The sequence below is a fragment of the Micromys minutus genome (assembly GCF_963924665.1).
Source record: "Micromys minutus genome assembly, chromosome: 16".
NCBI classification, from domain to species: Eukaryota; Metazoa; Chordata; class Mammalia; order Rodentia; family Muridae; genus Micromys; species Micromys minutus.
In genome coordinates, this window is record NC_137985.1 from 11,555,160 (window position 1) to 11,580,532 (window position 25,373).

The 25,373-nt window shown below is 48.5% G+C and overlaps 1 protein-coding gene across 1 annotated transcript; it reads left to right on the top strand.

Moving 5' to 3' along the window:
• Positions 1–6,275: 6,275 nt before the first annotated feature.
• Positions 6,276–24,943, top strand: VSTM5 (V-set and transmembrane domain containing 5; the record flags this gene model as incomplete). The annotated part of the gene is made up of 4 exons (XM_080929948.1): positions 6,276–6,363; positions 23,907–24,233; positions 24,328–24,468; positions 24,900–24,943. The coding sequence occupies 4 exons, from the start codon at positions 6,276–6,278 to the stop codon at positions 24,941–24,943; spliced, it is 600 nt and encodes a 199-aa protein (XP_080786074.1).
• Positions 24,944–25,373: the final 430 nt, after the last annotated feature.

Here is a 25,373-nt window from a genome sequence, read left to right on the forward strand (position 1 = left end):
GCTGGAGCAAGGATCACAAGCAACTGACCAAAAAGTGTGTGTCCAACCTGTTTCCTTCACACATACGCGCCAGGTGCCTCGGCTGATCTTCTGTAGACGCTGAGAGCCTGAAGAGTAGGCTCTACTGCCAGTGAAGAAATGACCTTGGTAGTTAGGAGAGAGAGCAGGCAGAGCACAGCTTCCTGCTCTCAAGACCGTATATCGGCTTCCAGCGGATGATGCGGCCCTGATTAGAGGCAGATTTTCTCAGCTCCAATCATCTAGATTAAAGATGTGTTCTTTCAACTTAAAGAAGCAGATAAGAAATGGATTTTTCTGCTTCAGATTAAACACAAATTCCTTACAGGTGTGCCCTCCACTTTTGGGTTTTAGTTAATTCCATATGGAGTCAGCCTGACCAACAATAACCATCTCAGGCTGGAGAGATGGCTCAGCAGTTAAGAGGTCTTCCAGAGGTCCTGAGTTCAAATCCCAGCAACCACATGGTAGCTCACAACCATCTGTAATGGGATCCTATGCCCTTTTCTGGTGTGTCTGAGGACAGTTACAGTGTACTCATGTGCATAGAATAAATAAATTTTAAAAAAAGAACCCCTCCCCCCAAAAAAATCTCCTCCCCCAAAAAGAAACCCCTCCCCCAGTGAATAATGAAATCGAAGTTGGGGTATAGGTGGAGCCTCCTTTCTATGGCCCACACACTAGAGACTATGGATGCCACACACAGCCATGAGAATTGCCTGCGGCTGGCAGAGAAGTGCAGGAGGGGCCTGCTGAGGTTGTAAGCAAGGGTCAAATACCCCTCCCCCTTTTCACCAGGAATGCCAGCAGACTCCATTTTGAGGGTTACTTTTGGGTTAGTCACACTTGCTTGGATGGAAATAAGGACGGTGGAACATCAGAGAATGAGGCTTCCTCACGGAGTTGAGTTAATGTGGGGTTGTCACAGGTAGGTGACCTTGGGATCACTGGAGGTCCTCCTAATGACTGACTCACGTTTTCATTATAGCCCTGTGGACTGATAACACTCAACTCAAAGACTCAGTAGCCCAGATCTACAAAGGGGGAGACATTTGCTCAAGTCATAAAGCTGTTTCTAACTCTGGGCTGCTTCAAACAGTTCAATATGGACACTTCTTAGGTACATGCCTGCTGCTCAGGGAGCTCATCAGCAAGCCCTTCTGACCACAGAGACTAAAAACAGCCTGGGAATTCAGGTACTCTGGACCATCATAGCTCAAGAAGAGAGCATGCTAAACCCCATGGTTCTTCCTCTCAATAAGGCTGGCCTCCATGATGTCTCAGGGTTATAAACCATAAACCAGTTTATCTTAACTCATACAGCCCCAGATGGTACACAGAAGACTAGATGAAAGGAACCAGACATAATCAAGTCCATATGGGTGTTCTATAGTGTAGCATTAACCACAGTGGTCCCCTAGTTCAGCCATCCACCTGTCACATTACATTATTATAACATTACATCATACACCAAGAGACACAGGGTAGGGTGGCTTGTGACTTTAAAACCAGCACTCGGGAGGCAGAGACGGGCAGATCTCTGAATTCAAGACTAGCCTGTTCTACATAATGAATTCGAGGACAGCCAGAGCTATGTAGAGAGACCCTGTCTCAAAAAGAAAGAAGACAGACAGAGAAAAGAAAAGAAACAAGAATATTTTCCAGAGGAACAAAAGAATTATCTACAGGCTTCCAGAGCAACAGAAGAACATACTTAAAACCTGGACGGTCCTCAGAACAGGCTGTGTTAGAGGAACCGCGGTGGAAACAACACACTCCACTCTCTTGGAGGTGGAAAAGGGTCCCTGTGGTTCTGAAAGACTGAAACGGGGTTGTTTTTCCTGACTGGGAAGAATTACCATGCCTGAGGGCCACAGTGTATGCCAAAGGTTATGAAGAAGCAGCCAGCTTTTCATGACCCTTGACCTCTTCGTCACAGCGCTCACTCTTCAGACCTAACCCGGCCTACTTCTTCCACTTAATCGTTATTCCTTTTAATATATTTTAATTGTAATAGCATTATAACACTTTCCCCTTTCTGATTTCCCCCAGGGCCCCTCAGTTACCCTCTCCCAAACAAGATACCCCCATGAAAAGTATAGCATCTTTTTCCTTTGATTGTTATTGTTACACACATATGTATGTGTGGATGTATGTGAATGCACAGACACATATGGATACAGTATAAGATAAATTTAAATATCGGCAGAGTCTTTTTTGTTACTTGTATGTATACAATGGTGCTGCTCTGGACAGTGTGGGACTTTTAAGAGGCAGAGCAACTGCTGGAGAAAGAGGGTTGCTAGGGTGGGCCTTGAGTTTTTATAGCCTTTCTTGCTGCTTGTTGTCCGCTTCCTGACCTTGGATACAATGTGACCAGTCAGCCCCGCTCCTGCTGAGATACCCCAGCCAAGGTATGGTTACTGCTCTAGAGGCAGTGGGACCTGGAAGAGTGGAGCCCATAAATGAGGTGGATAAAGTCTCATGCAATAGCCAACTTTGTTCAGAGCCTGGGTTTTTATACACTCACGGGGGCAAGCTTCAAGTGGGATCAGGATGCATATGTCAGAAACGGCTTCTCAACAGAGGCATCTGTTTCTATACAAGTAACAGTAACCGGTTGTAATGAAGACTCTGAAGTAAACTCACTCCTGTCCACTGAACCTGGGAGGGGCACAGAAACATTCCAAGAACAATTCTGTGGGTTCCTTTTGTTCTGTTTTTTTTAAGGAACTGAGGTCACAAGACTGTCTTGTTTTTTTAGAGTTTTCTCACAAGCACTCAGACAGTCCCTCACAGGACTTCATTCTTGGACCACGTTCTGACAATGGTAAGCCACAATAGAATTCTTCTTCCTCAAGCTGCCTTATCAGGTGTTTTGTCTCATCAACAAAGCAAGTAACTCATGCAACCCTGCTCCCAGGACATCTGCCTGGGGCGGAGCCTGGACCATGATGCCTTTCTCTAACAGTATCTGGATGCACAGAGGTCCATGTCCACTCCACAGCCAGAGAGCTGTCAGTCAGAGCAGGATTTCAGAGTGGTAGAAATCTTTTTTACCAGTTTTTATTATCTTGGGAGATTCTTCCTTCTACCTTGTGCTTCTCAGGCTTCGGACTTCCTGGTTCATACATTCACTGACAGTCATTAAGTACCGACCGCATTTCAGCTCCCAGGTTAATGGCAGTGAGCAAAACAAGTATTTTCCTTTAACCTTGGACTCTGCAGAAAGGGACCATGGGCCTAGAGTCCTTCTTAATTTAAGCCATTGACTCTCCATCAGTGTGTGAATACCTTGGGATTTAAAGCCGTGAGTCATTCATCTTTGGAGGGCCGATACTGACAGCTACAGGGCATGCTGGGTAAACGCTCAATGAACTAACCAGTACATGCAAAGGATACTGGAGACAGAAACACTTTAGAAGACTCCCTATTTCAGTCAGTAGATTCGCAATGTAAAAAAATGGTTTCTAACATTTCGTGTGTCTTATTTCTCCTGCTTGAGATCAAACTCAGCACTTCAAGATGCTGGGCAAGGGGTTTCATTGCATTCCACCCCAGCTCCTCTCTGTCCAGATCGGAATAAGATTAGAAATAAAAGATAATTGCCTGTTTGGCTTTATGAGATTGTTGACTGTAGGCATATTCATTAATTTTATATCCTGTGACCACAGTATCTGACAGAAACAACTTGGTGGACCAGGATTTACATAGGCTTATAGTTTCAGAAGACTCCAGTCGGTCACAGAGGTTAAGGCAGGGCAGGACAGCTCCATTCATGCCAGTGACCCTGTGTGGAGGACACACTTCAAATAACAGCAGACCAGGGAACACAAGGCAAAAAGCTAGAATTGGTATTTACCCGGCGTCTGGCCCTGGCAACCTCCTTTAGGCTCCATTCTAAAGTTCCAGAGCCTCCAAAACAGCAGCACTGGGTGGAGAAGGGGCATTGGAGCCACAACCCCAAGGGACACACTTCGGATGCTAATTACAAGGCTGGGATTTTACACTGGGAAGACTTGGAAAGTGGCTCAGTCAGCAAATTCTTGCCTTGCAAGCAGGAAGGCTTGGATTCGGATCCCCAGAACCACATTTAAAAAAAAACAAAAACAAAAACTGATCATGGTAAAACACATCAGTAATCCTAGCACCAGAGACAGACAGGAGGATTGGGAGGACTTTTTGGCTACCCAGTATAGCAAATCAGTGAGCTCTCGGTTTAGTGAGAAACCTTGTCTCAAATAATAATAATAACAATAATAACAATAGTAATAATAATAAGGTGGAGAAAGACCACAGAAGCTCTTACACACACAGACACAACATTTTATTTTAAATTGACTGATAATAGTTATTGTGCATGGCCTAGTGTTTTATAAAGTATTCAGATACAGTGAGCTGATCAAAATGTAGCTGAATAAAGTGACACGGGTCACATGCACTAAATTACCTAATCACTCCCAAGGCTTCCAGGAGTTTCCAAATCACTGTGGTTGTATCTCTAGTATAACTTCAGCATCATTCCAACACTGCCCTGTGGTGGAATGCCCACTGGAGCCAGGTCCCAGACAGAAAGCAGCACTCAGAGCCCTTTCCTGACTGGCTGAGTAGTTGGCCGGATGGATGAATGATTGATGGATGGTAGATGGATGGATGGATGATGGATGGATGGATGGATGATGGATGGATGATTGATGGATGGTGGATGGTGGATGGATGGATGATGGATGGGTGGATGAATAGATGGATGGATGGATGGATGATTGATGGATGGATGGTGGATGATGGATGGATGGATGGATGGATGGATGATGGATGGTGGATGGATGGATGGATGGTGGATGATGGATGGATGGATGGATGGTGGATGATGGATGGATGGATGGATGGATGGATGGATGGATGGTGGATGGATGATGGATGGTGGATGGATGGATGGTGGATGGATGATGGATGGATGGATGGATGGATGGATGGATGGTGGATGATGGATGGATGGATGGATGGATGGTGGATGGATGGTGGATGGATGGATGGATGGATGGTGGATGATGGATGGATGGATGGATGGTGGATGATGGATGGATGGATGGATGGATGGATGGATGGTGGATGGATGGATGGTAGATGATGGATGGATGGATGGATGGATGGATGGTGGATGGATGGATGGATGGATGGTGGATGGATGGTGGATGGATGGATAGATGGATGGATGGATGGATGGATGGTGGATGGATGGATGGATGGTGGATGATGGATGGATGGATGGATGGTGGATGATGGATGGATGGATGGATGGTGGATGATGGATGGATGGATGGATGGATGGATGGATGGTGGATGGATGGATGGATGGTGGATGATGGATGGATGGATGGATGGATGGTGGATGGATGGATGGTAGATGATGGATGGATGGATGGATGGATGGTGGATGGATGGATGGATGGATGGATGGATGGATGGATGATGGATGATGGATGGATGGATGACAGATGGATAATGGATGGATGGATGATGGATGATGGATGTGGATGGTGGATGGTGGATGGATGGATGGATGGTGGATGACAGATGGATGGTGGATGGTGGATGGTGGATGGATGACGGATGGATGGATGGTGGATGGATGGATGGATGGTGGATGAATGGATGGTGGATGGATGAATGGTGGATGGATGGTGGATAGATGGAACATCCTTGTCCATCTACTCCACAGAGCCAGCCTGAGTCTCCCTATCTGTCTCCCTTCACTCCTCACACCCTAGGCTGTCACTTTCCTAAGAGCCTCCCCCTTGCCCATGAAGCCCTCAAATTGTCTCTTTGGGTCCTTAGGCAGCAGCTAGCACTAGCCCTCCCTCCTAGTCACCTCCCTACACTGAACCTCGAGTTGATACAGTGGGTGTGACCCTCAGGAAATTGCTCATTATTTGCCATTAGTGCCTCTAAGTACATGCCTTCCCATTATCCCCTATCTTTTCATATTCATGGTCCTTCCTTCTCTCATTCCTCCCTCCCTTGGCCCTTCCTCCTTTCTTCCCTCTCTCCTGGGAACTGGTTGAACCAGAGTACAACCTGCTCATCTGCCTCTGGCGGAGCAGCCGCAGGAGCTGAGACGTGCTGAGCTAGAGCAGAGCAAGAGCCAAGGCTTGGGAGGCTAGGCTGGCAGCGCTGCGCTGCGGGGCGCTGCTGAGGGCGAGCGTTGGACCGGCCGCCCAGGCCCATGCCGGGGCAGTACAGCCCGCGGCTCGCTCATGAGGCCACCGCGGTGCGGGGGGAGGACCCAAGGCATCCCGCTGGGGCTGCTCGCGTTCTGGGTGGCTGCGGTCCGCTGTCTGCAGAGTAAGTACCGGATTGGGAGACCGGAGCGACATGGCGGGTGGGAACAACAGGACCCCTATGGTGCTGTTGGGAAGCCACGGTGGTGCCGGCTAGGCTCTTTTCACCGCCTTCAGGCTGGCGGGGCACTGCTAGGCCGAGCCAAGGTTCCCTTGGTGCCCTGGGCCGCTGTGGCTGCTGCTATCAAAGCAGGAAGCTGTCCTTGAGATAACTCCCTCCCTGCCCTGCCCTGGCCTCCTGGACAGCAATTTTTATTTTCTTACTGGAAAAAAACAGACTGCAAACTCCAGGGCGCTCAACCGCCAGCCTCTGGTGGTAGACCCTCCGTGCGTTTCCTTGGTCCTGTGGACCTCCCTTAATATGCAACAGACTTGCAGGTAGCCTGGGGCTCAGGAAGAGAGGTCCTGGGGTTCACTGGAGCATGAGACCAGAGAAGGTGCCCCCCCCCCCCCCCCCCGTGAGCCAGCACTAGAAGCCCTGGAGTGGTGACTAGGAATGTGACACACATTTGTCATCGTCTATACACACGAGAGATTACAGTGCAACTTTATTGTTCAAGGACCATTCTTATTACCGCTCTCATCCTACGGGCCCGCCAATGGATGTTTAGAGAGGACCAGAGAGGGGGTTGAGACTGGTGTTGAGAGGGCTAGTGGAGAATGCTGGTCTTCATCCAGCCCCTTTGTTCACGGATTCTTGTGCTCCGCAAGCTTCCTGACCACTTAGCCCTTATAAAATGCAAGCCACTTTTCCGTGTTCTGCAAGTGCAGCAACTGAGTCACAGGAAGGCAGGCTGATTGACTACTAGGGTGTGGTGAAGCCAGGGCTCAAACAGCCTTTGCAAGACTCAGTAAGACTGGGCTGAGATGGGGGAGGGGGAGGGGAGAGCTATGGCTTCTGTGGGGGGGGGGGAGCCTGAACTTAGCCCCTTGTTAGCCCATCAGGTGGGACTCTTGGCAATGACTTCTCCATTGTTTTCCAAGCCTCAGGCACAACTTTCTACTCAACGTTCTTGCTTTTAGTACATCTGTCTGTCTGTGATGTCCAGGGACGTAATATCCAGACCCTTTCTCTCCCTGCAGGAAGTAGGCCACAGTAGGCACAAGGGACACTGTGGTTAATAGTTTTTCCTTTGAAGTGGGCTTTGGAGGAGTAGGTGCTACTTTCTGGGAACACTTAGAACTCAGGAAACCAGGGCATTCCATATAAAGGAAACCACAGTTACCTGGTCCTAGCAGTTGGACAAGAACCACCATGACAGTGTGACAGAGGGAATAAAGGATGTTCCAGACATGTAAGCCTGAAAGTTTGTGTCACCTGGTGACTGTCTCCTGCCCACCTGCGAGCTTCGGGAAGGTCAGCACTGTCCACTCTGATCAGTCCCTTTTGAACCAGGAGCAGCTCCTCTCAAATGAGGACTGGGGTGAACCTGCCCGGCTGGGGCTGTGCTGCAGGCCAACCCTGGCAATGTGGGACGGGCCTGTCCTCTCCTCACCAGCTCCCTGCATCCTTGGCCTCCCCAGCTTCTGCCGAAAGCTTCTGACCAGGGCTGGGGTAGAGCTTAATGGCAGCTCTTTTCTAGCATGAACAAGAAGGCCCTGTGCTTGGCACCCAGCACTGTTCACACGAGACGATAAATGTAAGAGAAAAGAAACAACAGCAAAGAGTTTCATTTCAAAAATGCCTGTGTTGCAGCGTGCCCCCCCTTTTCGCTCTGTCAACGGTGTCAGGAACTAAATATATCCCCCCAAATGCATTGGTAGAAACCTCTGATGTGGCGTTATTCCCCACTGTGGCAAAACGAGCATCCTTATCACCAGGAAATGAGAACTCTTCTTCTGAGGACACAGTGAGCAAATCTAGCAAGTCAGGAAGACATGAATCTCTTGTCAGTGAGAGGGCTCACATAGGTAAAGGCACTTTCTCTCATCCCTGCGACACACAAGGTGAGAGGTCAGAGAGGACCGACTCCTGTAAGCGTATCTCATGACCTCCACAGAGTCCATGGTCCACGGACGCCCACAGGAATGATCACGTGCACACGTAAATAAGTAAATGTGAGATTATCTTTTCTCTTTTAAAGATTGATTTATTTTATGTGAGCACACTATAGATGTCTTCAGACACACCAGAAGAGGGCATCAGATCCCGTTACACATGGTTGTGAGCCACCATGTGGTTGCTGGGAACTGAACTCAGGACCTTTGGAAGAGCAGTCAGTGCTCTTGACTGCTGAGCCATCTCCAGCACCACCACCCCCTTTTTTGTAAAAACTATTTTTAAATTAAAGTATGACTGTAGATGTATGGGGGAGTCTGTATTAAATACCCTGGGTCTTGTACTTCCTACCTTCCAAGACTGAGAGGGGAAAATAAACGTCCCATGCTGAGCCATTCTGTAGAATCTTACAGCAGCCCACACTAGAGAACCCCAATACTAAGAAGTGCGGAGGTAGTGTCACAAGCATGTAGAGCTGTAGATGGCGCTGTAGAGCCAGTTACTGGGTGGAGGCGGGCAAAGTTCTCAGTGTATTAGAAACATGGGCTCAGGTGAGGTCTTACTGGGAAATAAGGAGTGTTCTTGTACAGTGCAGAGAGAATTTGTGTAAAGTATCAAAGATCCAGGGCAAGAAGCCTTTGTGCTTTGAGGATGGTAGAAGTCATAGTGAGGCAGTTACTTGTTTAGCTGAGATTTCTAAGCTAAGTGTTGAAGAAGGGGCTTTGTCACTCCTGGTTGCACATACCAAATCCAAGAAGAAATAGTGAATTGAGCTGGGTGTGGTGGTGCATATGATTCGAGTACTCAGGAGTTCAAGGCCAGCCTTGTCTCTGTTATGAGCTCTAGACCAACTAAGACTGTGTAGTGAGATGTCTCAAAAAAAAAAAAAAAAAAAAAAAAAGCAGAATAACTAAACAAACAAGCAAGTCAGATCTTAAAGATCTGGCTGTAACTTGCCTGTAGCATAAAATAATAATAACAGAGGTATGTTAGGAAGAGAGCAGCCAGGGTGTGGTTAACAGCCTTGATAAGTATGGGTGTGAACATAGACACTTAGCAGCCACCCCAAGAGAAACATCACCAATCTGAACCCAAGGGCCCAGGACAAAAAAGGAAAGAATGTGGCTGTCTTAGGTCCTGCTTGACTGACTCATGGAGCTATGCAAATGTAGATATGTTCTTCCAAGCAGGAGAGTAGCCAGGGCTGATTAAGAGATTGTCAGGATTGGTACAAAGGAGAGAGAAGAGGACATAGTTTCAGTGTCACCTGCTCTGATATTGCCACAGGCCACCTGGAAGACTGTCAGGGGTCATCTTCGTGTGTCAAAAGGCAAACCATTGTGGGCTAGAGAAGATGGCTCAGTGGTTAGAGCACTGACTGCTCTTCCAAAGGTCCTGAGTTCAAATCCCAGCAACCACATGGTGGCTCACAACTATCTGTAATGGGATCTAATGCCCCCTTCTGGTGTGTCTGTGGACAGCTGCAGTGTACTTATATATAATAACTCTTAAAAAGAAAAGCAAACTGTCCAACTGAAGAATCTAGTCTTTTTTTTTTTAAAGATTTATTTATTTATTATAAGTACACTGTAGCTGTCCTCAAACACACCAGAAGAGGGCATTGGATCCCATTACAGATGGTTGTGAGCCACCACGTGGTTGCTGGGATTTGAACTCAGGACCTCTGGAAGAGCAGTCAGTGCTCTTAACCACTGAGCCATCTCTCCAGCCCTTTTTTTTTTTTTTTTTTTTTTTTAAGAATCTAGTCTTAACAGCATGTCTCACTGAGCTTGGAGCCATTGCCCGGACTCCTTCATCTTATCCAATAAAATGATAATGTCTCCCCTGTCCAGGGTGGTCACATGACTGTCCAGGGTGGTAATGTGACTGTATTTTGGCATATGTCACTTCTGTAGCTCCCAGTGCACAGTCAGAAAGAGCTTCGCTTCAGGATGACTTATCCCTAGCATCTCACCCACATCTGCTTTAGAGGACTTTTAACTAAGACTTCAAGGTTAACTTTAGAGTTGATTCCAGGATGGGTTCAGATTGTCAAGGCTACTGAGATAAAATAAATGTGGTTTTTATGTAGAAAGGTTATGAGTTTGGGAAACCGGAAATGGAAGATGTAAATTGAAACTTAGCAAAGATGAAGATCAACCTTCTGTCTGTTATCCTGGGATAGCAAGATGGTGACATCCTTAAAGTCAAGAGAGACCCTACTCCTCCTCACCCTCCTCCTCACCCTGCTCCTCACCCTCCTCCTCACCCTCCTCCTCACCCTCCTCCTCACCTTCCTCCTCACCCTCCTCCTCACCTTCCTCCTCACCCTCCTCCTCACCTTCCTCCTCACCCTCCTCCTCACCCTCCTCCTCACCCTCCTCCTCACTCCTCCTCCTCACCCTGCTCCTCACCCTCCTCCTCACCCTCCTCCTCACCCTCCTCACCCTGCTCCACCCTGCTCCTCACCCTCCTCCTCACCCTCCTCCTCACCTTCCTTCTCACCCTGCTCCTCACCCTCCTCCTCACCCTGCTCCTCACCCTCCTCCTCACCTTCCTCTTCACCCTGCTCCTCACCCTCCTCCTCACCCTCCTCCTCATCCTGCTCCTCACCCTCCTTCTCACCTTCCTTCTCACCCTCCTCCTCACCCTCCTCCTCACCCTCCTCCTCACCCTCCTCCTCACTCCTCCTCCTCACCCTGCTCCTCACCCTGCTCCTCACCCTCCTCCTCACCCTGCTCCTCACCCTGCTCCTCACCCTCCTCCTCACCTCCCTTCTCACCCTCCTCTTCACCCTCCTCCTCACCCTCCTCCTCACCCTCCTCCTCACCTTCTTCCTCACCCTCCTCCTCACCTTCCTTCTCACCCTCCTTCTCACCCTCCTCCTCACCCTCCTCCTCACCTTCTTCCTCACCTTCCTCCTCACCTTCCTTCTCACCCTCCTTCTCACCCTCCTCCTCACCCTCCTCCTCACCTTCCTCCTCACCTTCCTCCTCACCCTCCTCCTCGCCTTCCTCCTCACCCTCCTCCTCACCTTCCTCCTCACCCTCCTCCTCACCTTCTTCCTCACCCTCCTCCTCACCTTCCTCCTCACCCTCCTCCTCACCCTCCTCCTTACCCTGCTCCTCAAGAACCACAGATGCCCTGGACATGTTTTTCCTCCTGGAAAGTAAAAGTTGCAGGAAAGTATAATCATGCTACCAAGATGTGGATACATCCTGAGACTTGCTTTTTCAGCTGATCTCAGTGTGATGAGAACATCTTACAGGGTGTCTCTGATGTCACCAGGAGATATACATGTGGTTCATCGTTACACACTATGCGCCTGTGTTTACACAGACGGCTAAGGGGGGAGAGAGAATTGCTAAGTTCAAGGCGTCAAAATGACTTTCTCTTCACCGATTCCCTAGCCTGCTAGACATCAGTCAGCTCTCTGGACACAGGGGACACAGAGATGACAAAAAGGATCAGACAGGGAGCAATAGGCACAAAGCCTGCTGAGGAATGCCACAGCAAGCCTGCCCCTTGCTGACCTAGAGAAGCTCTTCTGTGTAAAGTCCCCAGGTGGTAGAGAGAAGTCTCCAAGGCTTCGTGCCAGTCCCAGCCTTGTAAGCCCTGAGTTCACAGGGCCAGGGCAGTGTTTCCCCTGCAACTTGCTTACGAAGACAGGCGCAAAAACAAACAAGCAGAGCGGGTGGAGAATGACTGACACATGGTCCGCTGCTCTTCCAGAGGCTCGGTTGCCAGCACTCACATGGTGGCTCATATCACCGCCAATTCTAAGGAAATCCAACAGCCTCTTCTGACCTCCATGGGCACCAAGTTGCACATACATACATATGTACAAGTTGTGTGTACATACAAGAAGACAAAACACCCATATACACAGAATACAATAAAGCAAATAAGTAGCTTTTTAAAAGAAAGGCAGGTGCTCATGCCCTACCCCACACCAGTAAAACCAGCATTACCAGGGCAGGGACAAGATCGTGTGGTTCTTTCTGCCTTTGAGTTTCTCCAGCTAAAGTGTGACCAGGCAGAGAATGTCATAGACAATGTCCATCAGCCTGGTCCAAGGGGAAGAACTGGCCAAGAAGTACTCAGGTGTCTCGGAGTCTCAATTGTCACGTGGTTTCAGCCACTTCCCTCCGGTGTTTGGGGTAGGAAGTAAGTCTGTTTTGCTTGGGTCTCACTGATTTCGGAAGTTCTTGAACACTGACCATCAGGAGCTGGAGGTTCTTAGGGACCTCCTGGAAAGGTCTAATCCCAAGAATCACTAGCACTGGGCACTGAGATTGGGGCTCAGTTTGGAGGGAGAAGGGTTGTTTTAATGAAGCCTTGAAGGCTGTAGGTGGGCAGAGAAGGCTTGAGCAGCAGTAACCATGGGAGACCATTCTTTAGCTATACTAGACTCTGCTCTGGTGTGTCAGTCTACGGTTGCCTACAGGACCGCATGGAACTTTCCCAGCCCAGCAGACTCTCATACAGGAAAGTCACTTGTCAGCTAGGCTCTCCCAGAGTGCGTGTGCTGTCATTAAACAGCAATGCCCTTATGTCCACTCCTTGGTGCTGGTTTCTGGGGGAGCCAAGTCCACTTCCCCTTCTGCTCAACACGCTGCCAGTTAAGAAAATAGAGCTTGGGAAAGTTGTGGATCTTGGGTGGAAGTGGTTGGGATAAACCCTAGTGCTAGAGAAGGAGAGAGATGTAATCCTGGACACAGAACGCTGGTGCCAGGACCTAACAGGAAGCTTTGCCCTCCTGTACAGCTAAGCTAATGCTCAGAAGACCTGTGCCCTAGACTCAAGCCAAGGCCCGGAAGCAGAACCCCATCATCCCCTTTGCTATCCCCTTCATCCACCCTTGGACGTTCTTTGTGATTAGATTTCAGAGTGTTCTTGAGCTAGAATTTTCCTCCTTTGTGTCAGATGAGTTAGACACAGAATAGAAGCTTGAGCTGAAGAGAGAAATTCTCCTTCAGGGTGTAAGGCATATTAGGGGAGTTATTAAATGTCACATATAGAGTGCCAGGCATTTGAAACCTGAGAGACTTCAATTTCAAATTGGACAAAGCTGTCAGAATTACAGGTTTGGGGGCCTGGGGGTGAGGCAGTCCCATACATAATGGTTGATAAGTAGCCCCACAGTACGTGCATGTGACTGGGTCGCCTTTGGTTCCCGGGTGTCAGAGGAAAGGGCTATAGTTTGCAGACATTTCCTGTCAGCAGGTGTGGTCTGATCTGTAAGGTAACAACTCCTGATATAAAGCGGTTAAAGTTCAAGTCAGTTCAGCAGCCCCTTTGAACTAGCCTGGAAACAAAGCAGGTCACACTTAAGACAGTCCTTGCAGAGAGAAAATGGCCCTGAGACCAGGGAGTGGGTGAGTTGAGCTGTGTTCAGGAGATAAGGCCCACTGGAGACCAGCCTATAGTTTGGGATGGTTGGAGTTGAGGGTGCAGAGGAATCATGGGAGACAGAGGTGGAAAAGAAAGTTGGACCTAGCATCGAGGCCTTCCAGAATCAAGGTGATTTGCACTGGGAAACGACCTCAGGACTCCTGGAGACAAAAGCCAGGGAGGCAAGCCATTCGGCCTCCCGCCCACCTCCCATGGCTGGACCACTTACACAAGTCATTCTGGGTGGAGCTCAAAGTTGAGGTGTGGGCGGGTTGTGGGGAGCTCTGCTCCAGCTAGGCCTCTCCCGGCTTCTGTTGGTTACTGGCGATCCTGGTGTTCGTCAGCCTGGGCACATGCCGCCGTCCCTCTTCCTCTACCTGCCTGCGCCTGATGCTGTCTCTCTGGATCCAAATCTCTCTTTTTATAAAGACACCAGGTCAATTGTGTCCAGACCAGTTGAGCCTAATCAGATGACCTCATTTTGATTTGACGGCCTCTGTAAATACAGTCTCTAAAGATCACAAACTAAGACAGGTTAGGACATCATCATTTCTCTGGGGGAACACCATTTAAAAGTTTAACAGGCAGATAAGGGTTGGACTCTGGGCAGGGCACAAGTCTTGAAAAGATTTTCCAGTGTAGCCTGTGACTCACAGCAGCAGTCTGGAGACACACACTGCTTCACATCTTCAAACTACTTCTGATGAGTATAGGGACATACTTTTTGTAATCCACCAGAGAATGAACTTAATTAACACCCATATCACATGTTGTAGATGGAATCAGGGCAGTCCTGGATGAAAGGCAAAGGAGGCCCTGTGCCCCTGGAATTAATAGCTCCTGGTGGTCCAGTTTTCTTCCTGACAAGGTGGTTTTCTTTATTTACTGGCTGACAGGTCATAAGATCCTTAATTACAGATGTGAAGGAATTTGTGAAGTTACCCCACTAGGATGCATCAGCCAGAACAGCTGGATACTTCAGCAAAACGCAGTATATAGGAACTAAGTGCCCAAGTGGGAAGGAGCCTAAAGACCAAGCTAAAAGCACCAAACTGCAAGATAGTGGGACCTGTGAACCCACAGATGGGATGTAGGGTTTAGTAAGCTAGACAAAGACAGGCTGGGATGCAGAGTTGTCAGGGTACCTGCCCCCCACAGGTTCCGCTTCCAGAAGTCTAAATCGGACATGTGGGGTTTGACTATAATCTCTGCAGTTCAGAGATAGAAGCAGGAGGATACAGAGTTCAAGGCCATATAGTGATTTGAAGGACAGAAGGATAAGGAGCTCAAAGCTATATCGTGTATTCAAGGACAACCTGGACCACATGACAGCCTGTCTCAAACAAGCAGGGGTGGGAGGAGACAGGGAACCAAAGGCAAATTGGAATATATGGGCTTTATCAAAAAAGAAGAGACACAAACTATGGAACTGAAATGTCAGTCAAGGAATAAATAACGCAGGTGTCAGGAGCAGTCTGATGTGTGTAGCTGTTGGAATAGCTTTCTTCCTTCTGTAGGGGCAGTAAAAATATCTTTTATGCACTCGAATTGTCACCTTGGAGGCTTACTACTAACCTAGGCCTAGAATGTCTCCAGCCTCTGAGACTTGCGACTGAACAAGCTCACCCTTTCTAGTTCTTCCTGATCTCTGACTGGCTAATTCAACTCAGCTGTCCGTGCTCAAACTTCTCTCCAAGCTGACCAATTCAATCTGGCTTCTCTCGGCTTCTCCTGAATTGTTCTGCTTGGCTCAAACTAATTCTGGCAATTTATTTTAATTTTCTGGCTCCTCATTGTTTGGGTAGTTCTGTCTTCTTCACCTGTGTATAACTTACTTTCTGTCTGTACCCCATCTCTGTACAACTGTCCCAGTAAAACTGTTATGAAATATAATGGGGCAAGAGGATACCTGGCAGGCCTATGCCAAGGTATGCCCCTGAATACTTATGTCATGCAACAGATCTGTTATAAAGGGACTTTGTTGGGGGAAGGGAGAGGCATGAGGACCTGGAGAAGGGGTAAAGGCAAACAGATGGGAGCAGAGCCATGAGAGTAGAGAAGGTGGGGGAGGGTGGGGGAGTTATAATGCACAGAACAGAAAGGGAAAAAATGTGGGAACAGAGAGAAGGAGAGAGAGAGCTGGGGTGGTGGGAAATCCTTTTATATGCAGCTCACACCTGGTGGTAGTGGCAGGTGGTGATGTAAGCCATTGCTAGGTCCCTGGGAGAAGCCTAGTGAAATTGCCTAGAAAACTCGCTTCCTTCCTTCCTTTCTTTCTTTCTTTCTTCCTCTCTGTCTCTCTGTCTCTCTCTCTCTCTCTTTCTCTCTCTCTCTCTTTCTCTCTCTCTCTCTTTCTTTCTCTCTGCACTGCTCTCTTAAGTAGCTTCCTTTTCCTCTCTCTTCTCATGAGACTCGGGCACATCCTATTCTGACAAATCTTTCTCTCACTCGTCACTTTGTCTGCCCCTCAGTTAGATGTCACTTTCAAACATGACTGCTTCCTTCTACAAACTAACTGTTTGGGATTAAAGGTGTATACTAAGGGCTGAGCCATATCACAACTAGAAACAGGTTTTGTCAGTAAATAACACAATCTTAGTTTTCACAGTGTGAAACCACTTCGAGCATGTAGCAGTGTGTACCGATGGGCAGAATGGGACTGTAACTAAGATGGCTGCTGTCACGTCAAGCTAGATCCTCTACTGAGGTCTTCTGCACAGTGTAATCCCCATCTTCCAAAGCTGGCATTTGCCCCTTCTGCCCCTCCCTTTGCTCCAGCTGGAGATTCCTTCCCTCCGAGCCCTGTTCCTGTTCCTGTGAGTAAGGCATGCCTTGGCAGAAGAGGACACAGCTGACATCTTCTATAAGACTGCTGAGTGTCCTTGTCAAGGTCAGGACCTGAAGTTTGCCTATTTTCTTTGTTTTAAAAACTGGGGGGGGGGGGGGGATTTTGCTGGGCAGGGTGGTTTATGTCTTTAATCACAGTAGAGGCAGGAGGATCTCTGTGAGTTCCAGGTCAGGTGTGCAGTATAATGAAGTCCTAACTCAACCACCCGTTTGCTGCAGTCCGAGGTGCATGGCGCAGTGTCTTCCTACCGCGTCCTTACAGGACTTTCTGCTCCCCTGCCTACCTCTTACACTTTACTTCTTGGAGCATGGAGTCCTTGGTTTGGCATTTGCAGTTTGCTTTGATTCCTCCTGACACACCAGGCCTATGAAGACTATAGCCATTACATCAACCACCACTGATGAGGAACAGAGGCCTAGTCTGTGGATTAGCCATAACCTGGCCAAAGTCACAATGTTGTAAGACCCTGGGGAGTCTTAGCTCAGAAGCGTGACCCACAGAACACAATTAGACGATTGACTGCTGTAATAACAAAGGGTTTTTATTCCATGTACATGGGGTTGTTCATCCTCGCAGGGAGAGTCAACCTCCAGCTCAAAAAGCATATATCTTTTATATTTTACAGTTGGCAGATTTCAGTAACAGAATAATTGGCTTACTCTCATTGGTGGATCTTAGGACAAAAAATTAGGCATTCGCTAGCCCCGTTCAAGGGGCTGTTCTTGGCTCAGTCATTTTCTTATCTAGTTCTTGTGTTTGTCCTTGGAAGGGGCTGGCCTAGAAAAATTCCCAAGGATGGAGGAACTGGGTGGTTGGGCAGGGTCAAGCTGACTCTTGGTGTTTTTTTCTGAGAATGTAACACCGGGAGAAGTAGATAGTCTCTTTTTTTCTAAAGCAGTCATTTTTGTTTTGTCTTAATTCAGCTTGGTCAGTATAGCTTAACTTGTTGACTAAAACTTTGTTTTTACATTTTCAGAACCTTGTTTATATATTTCAAAACTTTGAGGAATTTTGTCCTTGTTTTGTTTCTCAGAATTGGGTGATTAGGGCATGAGTTAATTATGACATGCATCAGGACCCTGGCTTTCTAAAGGGCCAGGTGGCTATCAGTCAGTATATTCTGTGGTTTTTCTGAGAATTACTCTGGGCCGTTGTTTTTATTTGTCAGGTACAGGCGGGATCTCATAGCCTTGGGATGACTGGAAAGTCTCTGAATCTGACTTTAACCATTTCTGTGTCTTTAGGGCCTCACATTCTAAGAATGGGGTGTTTTGGAAAAGTCTCAGAGCTCCCAAAAACCTTGTTTTTTTATATCAACAACCGTAACAAAGAGTAGGGTGGGATGGGAATTTACCTCTGCTTTAATCTCCTTTAAAAGCCTTGATTTCCTGTATGGCTGCCGTAAGAAAGCAAGATTCTGGCCTCTGTGGACCTCACACTTAGGAGCAGGGGCATGCATGCTTGTATTCATTCACATAGGGCTCATTGCTGACTTCAGTCACAGAAAGAGAGGCAAATTGGGCCCTGAGGTTCAGCCATGGGGGTCTGAGCGCCATTGTTTTCCAGTCCTGCATTCTGCGCTGAATACCTGCAGGCCAGCTGCGTACCCCAGTGAGGGAGGCCGTGCTCAGTAGGTCCTATCCATGTACCAGTGTGCTGCAGGATGCTTGGGGTGCAACATACACCAAGCAGGCTAAACTACAATCTAAAGGGTGATCAACAGTCACACAGTAAGGACACACAAGGATGAGAGAAGCTGGGCTAGGCTGTCCACACAGACTTCCACCTGTGCTGAGTATAACTTCTGCACACACCCTGACAATTTACGTTATCCACGTTCTTTATCTTTGCCAGTCTGATAACAGCCAGAGTCACTGGACTTCTCACCTTTAGTTTCCTTGAACTGTGGTATGGATCTGGTGCCCACGGATGCTATTCATAGGCAGTGAAGGTTTGCTATTGTAGCGTGGTTTTTCTTACTGGAGTACAAAGTTTGAGCTTTGTGGAAGGGGACAGCCTGGTAGCCTGCACCAAAGCCTATCTATGTCCAGAGTGTTTGGGTGACTTCCCAAGGTCATGAATCAGCAACATGGTGGGGTCTTCTGAAGGGTGAGCTGAACTTTAGTTTCTTAGTAACCAGATACCAATGAGCACTCACAAGAAGACAACGGTATGAGCATGTCAGCCATTAACTTGATTCTTGGCAGCTACAGTGGCTGGCCAGTATTTGGTTGCCTTCATCCAAAGGTGTCTTCTAAGTTCTAGTCTTGCCCGGGTGGCAGAAACTGGCCAGGATTTTAGCTGCTGCTTAATCCCATGTCATTTTTGGTCTCGTCAAGTTGTCAGCAGTCTGGCAAGCAGGACCTGCACACAGCGATTTGTCCATCTTCAGAGCCCACAAGCTCCAGCAGGCACAGTGCCAGGCCCTGTGCAGGTGCTAGGATGCTCCCAATGAGAATCCCCAAGGCTACTGATAGGCTGATGGTCTCCAAGCACACTTGTCTGTCCATCTGTCCATAACCCCAACAAACACTGAGAGCCTCACAAAGTGCACATGTGTTATTAGCTCTCGCTAATCTTACATCAATCACTGCTCATATCTGATCAGAGGCCCAGGAAATGCAGATAAAGAGATGGTAGATAAGAAAGTCATAAACCAGGCAGAGCAGCAAGGAAACCCCGCCTTCCCCAGTGACCCGCTGTATGGGCAGGTTGTTGATTCTTACTTGAAAAATCAGTCCCTTCCTCCCACATACTGTGTGTCAGATGAGCCTAATCTTCCCAACAACCAAGCAGCAACTTTCCTGGGAGGAAACGCTGACACAGCCACTCACACATTCATTGACTCAACACTGACGGGTCAGCCACCTCCATGCACCCGGATGTGCTGAGTTCAGGAGTCCGGCCTCCAAGGCTGACCTGGAATTTGACCTCAGTTTTCTTATTCATTCCAAGAGCCTAAACTCTGCCCTATGTTCTTTGTTAAAGGATAACTAAGTCTATCACACCGGCCTGAGAGAGAACGGTCAGCAGGCATGAGTGGTCCCTAGCTAGCTGAAGCGCTCCAACCCTGAACTTCTGTGGTTTGCATCACTATTCTAGGTTGGGGTGAAGGAGCCTTGAGACCTAGCAAGGCAGCTTTCAGCAGAGTACAGGGTCCTCTGAGGAAAAGTCCTGGCAGAGGCTGTGAGCTGAGCTCTTTAAATTCCCATCTGAAAGGGAGGTTGGCCAGGAAGGGTCTTCACACTTGAAGAGGCTGAAATCACCCTGAGCACAGCACCAGGCCAGGCTTCTGTCCCAAAGGTAGCCATGTGGCCACCACAAGTGGTGGATCATGGGATTCAAGAAGCCCAGTAGCTCTAGGTGGCTTCCTCAATCCTGCATTTCAGAGAGCTCACCTCTGACTCTTGGGGCTCCTCTCCTCACCAGTCTGGCTTGGTGCCACAGTCATGCATGTTTCTTATTCTTTGGCTTTGAAACATGAGGGTCCTTGTTAAAATGTAATCAGTTCAAAAAGCGCTGAAAGGTCAACTTAAAGAACACTTAACAGACCAGAAGAAGCTCCCATTTGGGCCAAATGTAATCTAAGAAGTAGCACATTTTATGTGATAACAGAGTATGACAGGGTCAGTTCGAGGAACTAAATCCACATGTCTGTAGACACACTAAGAACACACTCATCTCTCTTGGCTTTCAGACAGGGCTCTGAGCAGCCCGGGACTTGTGCTGTAGCTGAGGCTGGCCCGACGCTTCCCATACTTTTGCTTCACTTTGCTGAATTCTGGGATTATAGACCCCACTCTCCTCATCTTGGGAAATAGCTTTCTTTTTGCACTGGGCTGGGGAGCATGCGCACCACACTGTGTGTGTGGTCAGACTCTTCTATCTTGTTTGAGACAGGATTTGGTTTTTTTTTGTTTTTGTTTTTTTTTTTGTTTTTGTTTTTTTTTTTTTTTTTTTTTTTTTTTGAGAAATTGCTTTAATTTTTTCTTAGCAAAACATTACCAGCCAATAAATTTAGAAGAAAGGTAGAATTTAATATATCATGGGTTTACAGCTGTATCCAACTGAGAAGTAGTTAACAGAGGTGATGTGGGGCTGTGAATACCCAAACCTCCAACAGGGTGGCCATGTGGTCTCTAGAGAAAAGGGTGATCTGCCAGTCAGAGCCAGGTGCCCTGTCCAACTTAACTCCCCCAGCCACCCGACAGACGTCTAATGTGTGTCTTCTGGGTTGGTGCAAAATGAGGACTTCGCTTTTACAGTGGTTTTACCTTGTTTCCAAGCAAATCTTGAGTAAAATGTTTTAAAATATTGTCATGAAAGTCTCACACCATTTCTAAGGGGGAGAAGCTTTGCTGAATTAAAGAGGATATCAAATCATAAGGACCAGATGCAGAGAGTGGATTCCACGTGGTAACAATTCTGTGAGCAGATGTGGAACTTTGGAGATACACTGGACACTAGGAAGTATATTACCCATGGGGCCAGATGGCTCAGTGAATGGAGGTGCTTATCCCCAATGCTGACAGTTCGTTTGCTCCTCAGGACTCATGGCGGAAGGGGAGAACCCACTCCCACAAGTTGTCTCCTGACCTCTACCATAGCACGCATTGCACGTGCTGTACATACAGTAACATGGACTAAGAAAATGGTGTTATTCCAAAGCTAAATCTTAGGAGTGGATGACGGTCTGAGAACATCTGCTCCCTGGCCAGGTTTTGGGGTGCCCGTAATGTACTATGTTACGGTTCAGTCCCCGAGACTGCTCTGCTCTTCGGATGCCAATGTGGGGCTGTAGACTGCATCTGTTAAGGGCACTTGCTGCTTTTGTGGAGTCAGAGAGTCAGTCGGCTGTCAGGAAGCAGCTCACATCTGTACTTCCAGTTTCAAGGGAGCTGACACCCTTTGGTGGCTTCTACAGTACCATGTGTGCATAGACATGTGTGCAGACGGCATACACATACAAAGCAAAGACAAATAAATCTGTTTTTAAAAAGTCCCAGCTTGTCCCCCATGTTTACACTCTTTGTGTAAAACGAATCTGCTAGGGCAGCTCATAAAACATATAGAAACACTTTCCTTATGTGTACCCATTCGTGAGGAGCTTACACAGACTGAGGTGGGCACCAGAGGAAGACAGACAGAGGAAAGGGGGGTAAGGGAGGGCTTCAGACCTTTTTACCCTTCCTGGGTGAGTTGCCCTGCGAGCATCTCTGTGTTTAGCTCTCCAGAACACTCAGAACACTGTCCCTTAGGGGTTTGCAAGTGATTCTCCATGTGGGCATGGATGACTGCTCACAGACCAAGGGGAGCAGCTTACCTCTCAGCCTCCTCACCTCCCTGGAGGCTGGAAGAGGTGCTCCAAGCTCTAGCATTCCAGCCACCCCTCACCTTTCCTGGTGACCAGTCCCATTCCTGAAGCGATCTTGGAGTCGCTGGCCACCAGTTGTGTCGCGTGTCCAAAGAGGTTCCCCATGACGCCCATCACTTGGGAGAGCCCAGGGTTTTAGGAACTGACAGGACACGGTGGCAGAAATCAGACATATTCATTCTTGCATGATAACGTTAGAGGGAGAGAGTGTATGCACTTGGCAGAATCACTCTAGAAAGTCATTATTACCATTTCAAGGGTTTTTTAAAAACTGTTTATTATTCTGTATGGAAAAGGTGCACATGCTCAATGAACAACCTGAAGGAATCACTTCTCTCCCACCATGTGGTTCTCAGAGTCTGGGCTCAGACCATCAGGCTACTAACAAGTTCCTTAAACAACTGAACCATCTCAGTGGCCTGCTACCCATTCGTGTAAAGCATGAGATCCCTGCAGTGTTTTAGTTACCCAGCCACCCCAGGGATTGGGAGAGGACAACAGAAAGGGTCTGGAAACATTATGTGTTGGGTTACCTACAACCGACAGTGTGGATCCGGGTCAGCCGGGCCCCAGAAGATGAGAGTTAAACAGAAAAGAAAGGTGGGAGCCAAGGGTCTCAGGATTTCTGCTGCGGAGATGAAACACCGTGACAAGCACCTTAGGAAGGAAGGGGCTTATTTCACACACTTATCCACATCACAGTCTGTCTTCGAAGGAAGTCAGGGCAGGTACCCAAGGCAGGAACCTAGAGGCAGGAGCTAAGTCATGGGGAACCCTGCTTACCAGCAAGCTTCTGAACTCTAGAACCCACCGTGGGCTGGGCCCTCCCACATCAGTCAGTAAGAAAATGCACTACAGTCTAATACGATGGGGGGATTCCTCAACTGAGGTTCACTCTTCCCAAATGACTGAAACTGTGTCAAGTTGATGCCAAACTAGGCAGCACACCAGGCTTGCCTCCTGTCCCATTCGCTCCTCTCCCATCTCTAGCCTCCCTGCATGTAGGAGGCAGCTGTCACTCTGTCCCCTCAACTGCCAGCCACTGGCCCCCTAGTAGAGCCATGTATAAATGTTTGAGCGTTGAAGTCAACCGCCCATGTGTAAACCTCAGTCCTGCAGTGACCCTGAGCAGGCTTTTTAGTCATGATGAGCCTGAAGCTCACCATGGATTAACTGGCTATAGACTCTGGGAGACTAATAGCATGGGGCCTGGTGCATGGTGTGCACTATGCAACACGGTACCTAGTTAGTACTTGTGAAATGTACCTGTTCAACTAAGGCACTATCTCCTTACACACTCAGCAGAGATCTGCTTTATCCAACCCCACAGCCACACCTAGATACTCACTGTGCTCAGAGCCAGGTACTTTCTAAGGCACGTCCTAAATCACCCTGTCCTTTTCAATTCCATCTCTCTTTCAACGACCACCGGCACCCTGGTTTCCACTCTTACCCATTAGCACTCAGGCTGGTCTTCATGGCTGGGCTTAAGGTACCCTGCAGTTCCCACAATGCCAGTCTGGACTCCCACCCGGTTCTTTAGCTTTTCATCCTAAGCCCTGCCCAGTGTTCCTTGCCTTCCAGTCCTGGCCACCCTCAAACACACCCTACCTGCCCTCGGGACATACGCCTCTGCCAAAAATGTCTACCTCGTATTTTCCTTCACAGGGACTTCTTGCTTGTCCATGGGGTCTGAGCTCAAATGTGATTTCCTCAGAGAAGTCTTCCCAAACCATTGCGTATCCACCGCCCTCCACCACTCAGTTATTCTTGCTGTTGTCAGTGCACTTCTCACCACCTAACGCCAGGCTGTCTGTTTATTGGTCACTGGTGTTCCTCACCTCGCTGAGAATAGAGCAGAGCTGGGAGCTGGGTGTGATCACTCTAGGTGCTCAGTACATGCTCACGGAGAAACTGCTGTGTGCCCCACAGGTCAGGGTGTGTCACTCTACATTCCACAGTCAGCCATCAATGCCACTGTCCAAGAAGATATCCTGCTGTCAGTGGACTATATCTGCCACGGCCTGCCCACGATTGAGTGGAAGTACACAACTCACTGGGGCGTGCAGAGGATTGTGGAGTGGAAACCAGGGACCCCAGCCAATGTCTCCCAAAGCCACAGAGACAGAGTCTGCACCTTTGACAATGGCTCCATCCAGCTTTTCAGTGTCGGTGTGAGGGATTCTGGCTACTACATCATCACTGTCACAGAGCATCCGGGGAGCAGCCAGTCCGGCACCATCTTGCTGCATGTGTCTGGTAAGAGAGCCCCAGGGCTCCCCGAGGTACAGGCCCAGGTGGGCGACATTGTAGTACTAAGAGAGACCTTGCCTTCCCTCCTGTCCCACCCCAGAGATCCGATATGAAGACCTCCACTTCGTTGCTGTCTTCTTTGCTCTGCTTGCTGCTGTGGCTGTGGTGCTAATCAGCCTCATGTGGGTGTGCAATCAGTGTGCATATAAATTCCAAAGGAAGAGGGGCTACAAACTCAAAGGTAACGCTCTGGGCCGGGTGGTCATCCCTTCAGGCTTCTGAGGCCAGAGGTGGCTCCTGTTACCCCATTCACACTAAGAAGCCACTGTGTGGCAGATTCTCGTCCTCTTGTTGAGTGTGTGTGTGTGTGTGTGTGTGTGTGCGTACATGTGTGTGTAAGTCTGAGGTCAATATTAGGTGGCTTCCTCAAGCACACTCCACCTCTGATTTTTTTTTGAAGCAGAATTTTTCGTTGACCTGGAGATCACTGATTGGTTAGACTGACTGGCCAATAATCCCTGGAATCTGCCTGTTTCCATCCACACCCTGAGCACTGGACACACAGATGTGTGCCCCTGAATTCTTACATGAGTTCTGAGCTTCTGAATTCAGGTCTTTAGATTGTTCATTTAACCAAAAGGCATTGCCTTTGACTTGCCTCTTGCTTTGCAGAAAGCACCACCGAGGAGATCGAGATGAAAGATGTTGAGTGTTAGCCAAGACTGTACCCAATGACACTGCTACCTCAAGAGCAAAACAGTATTTTCCAGTCGAAGGAACAAGCCAATCGTCGAAGCAGCCTCCTCACCCCTTTCCTGATGACACAGCTGGAGAAGGCAGCTGGCTGTGAACTGGACGTGGTGGCTTATGTACTTTTGCCTGTAGTTCAAAGAGACGTCTGGCTGAGGCTTTCAACCAGGAACGTTCCTTGGTTGCAGCTTCAGGGTCACGCTGACCCTTAACACAGGCAGGCACCAGCTACACCTGTAGTACAGCAATCCTACACTGGCCTGTTGCAGGAGTTCCTGTCCCCAGAGCCAGGGCGTCTGCAGAGGGGGTGATGTGCAGCCAGCGCTGGAGCTTCCTGTGTCTCCCGCTCCTGTCTGATGTGCACGCTGTGGCGCCCTCCTCCTCCCCATCCCACCA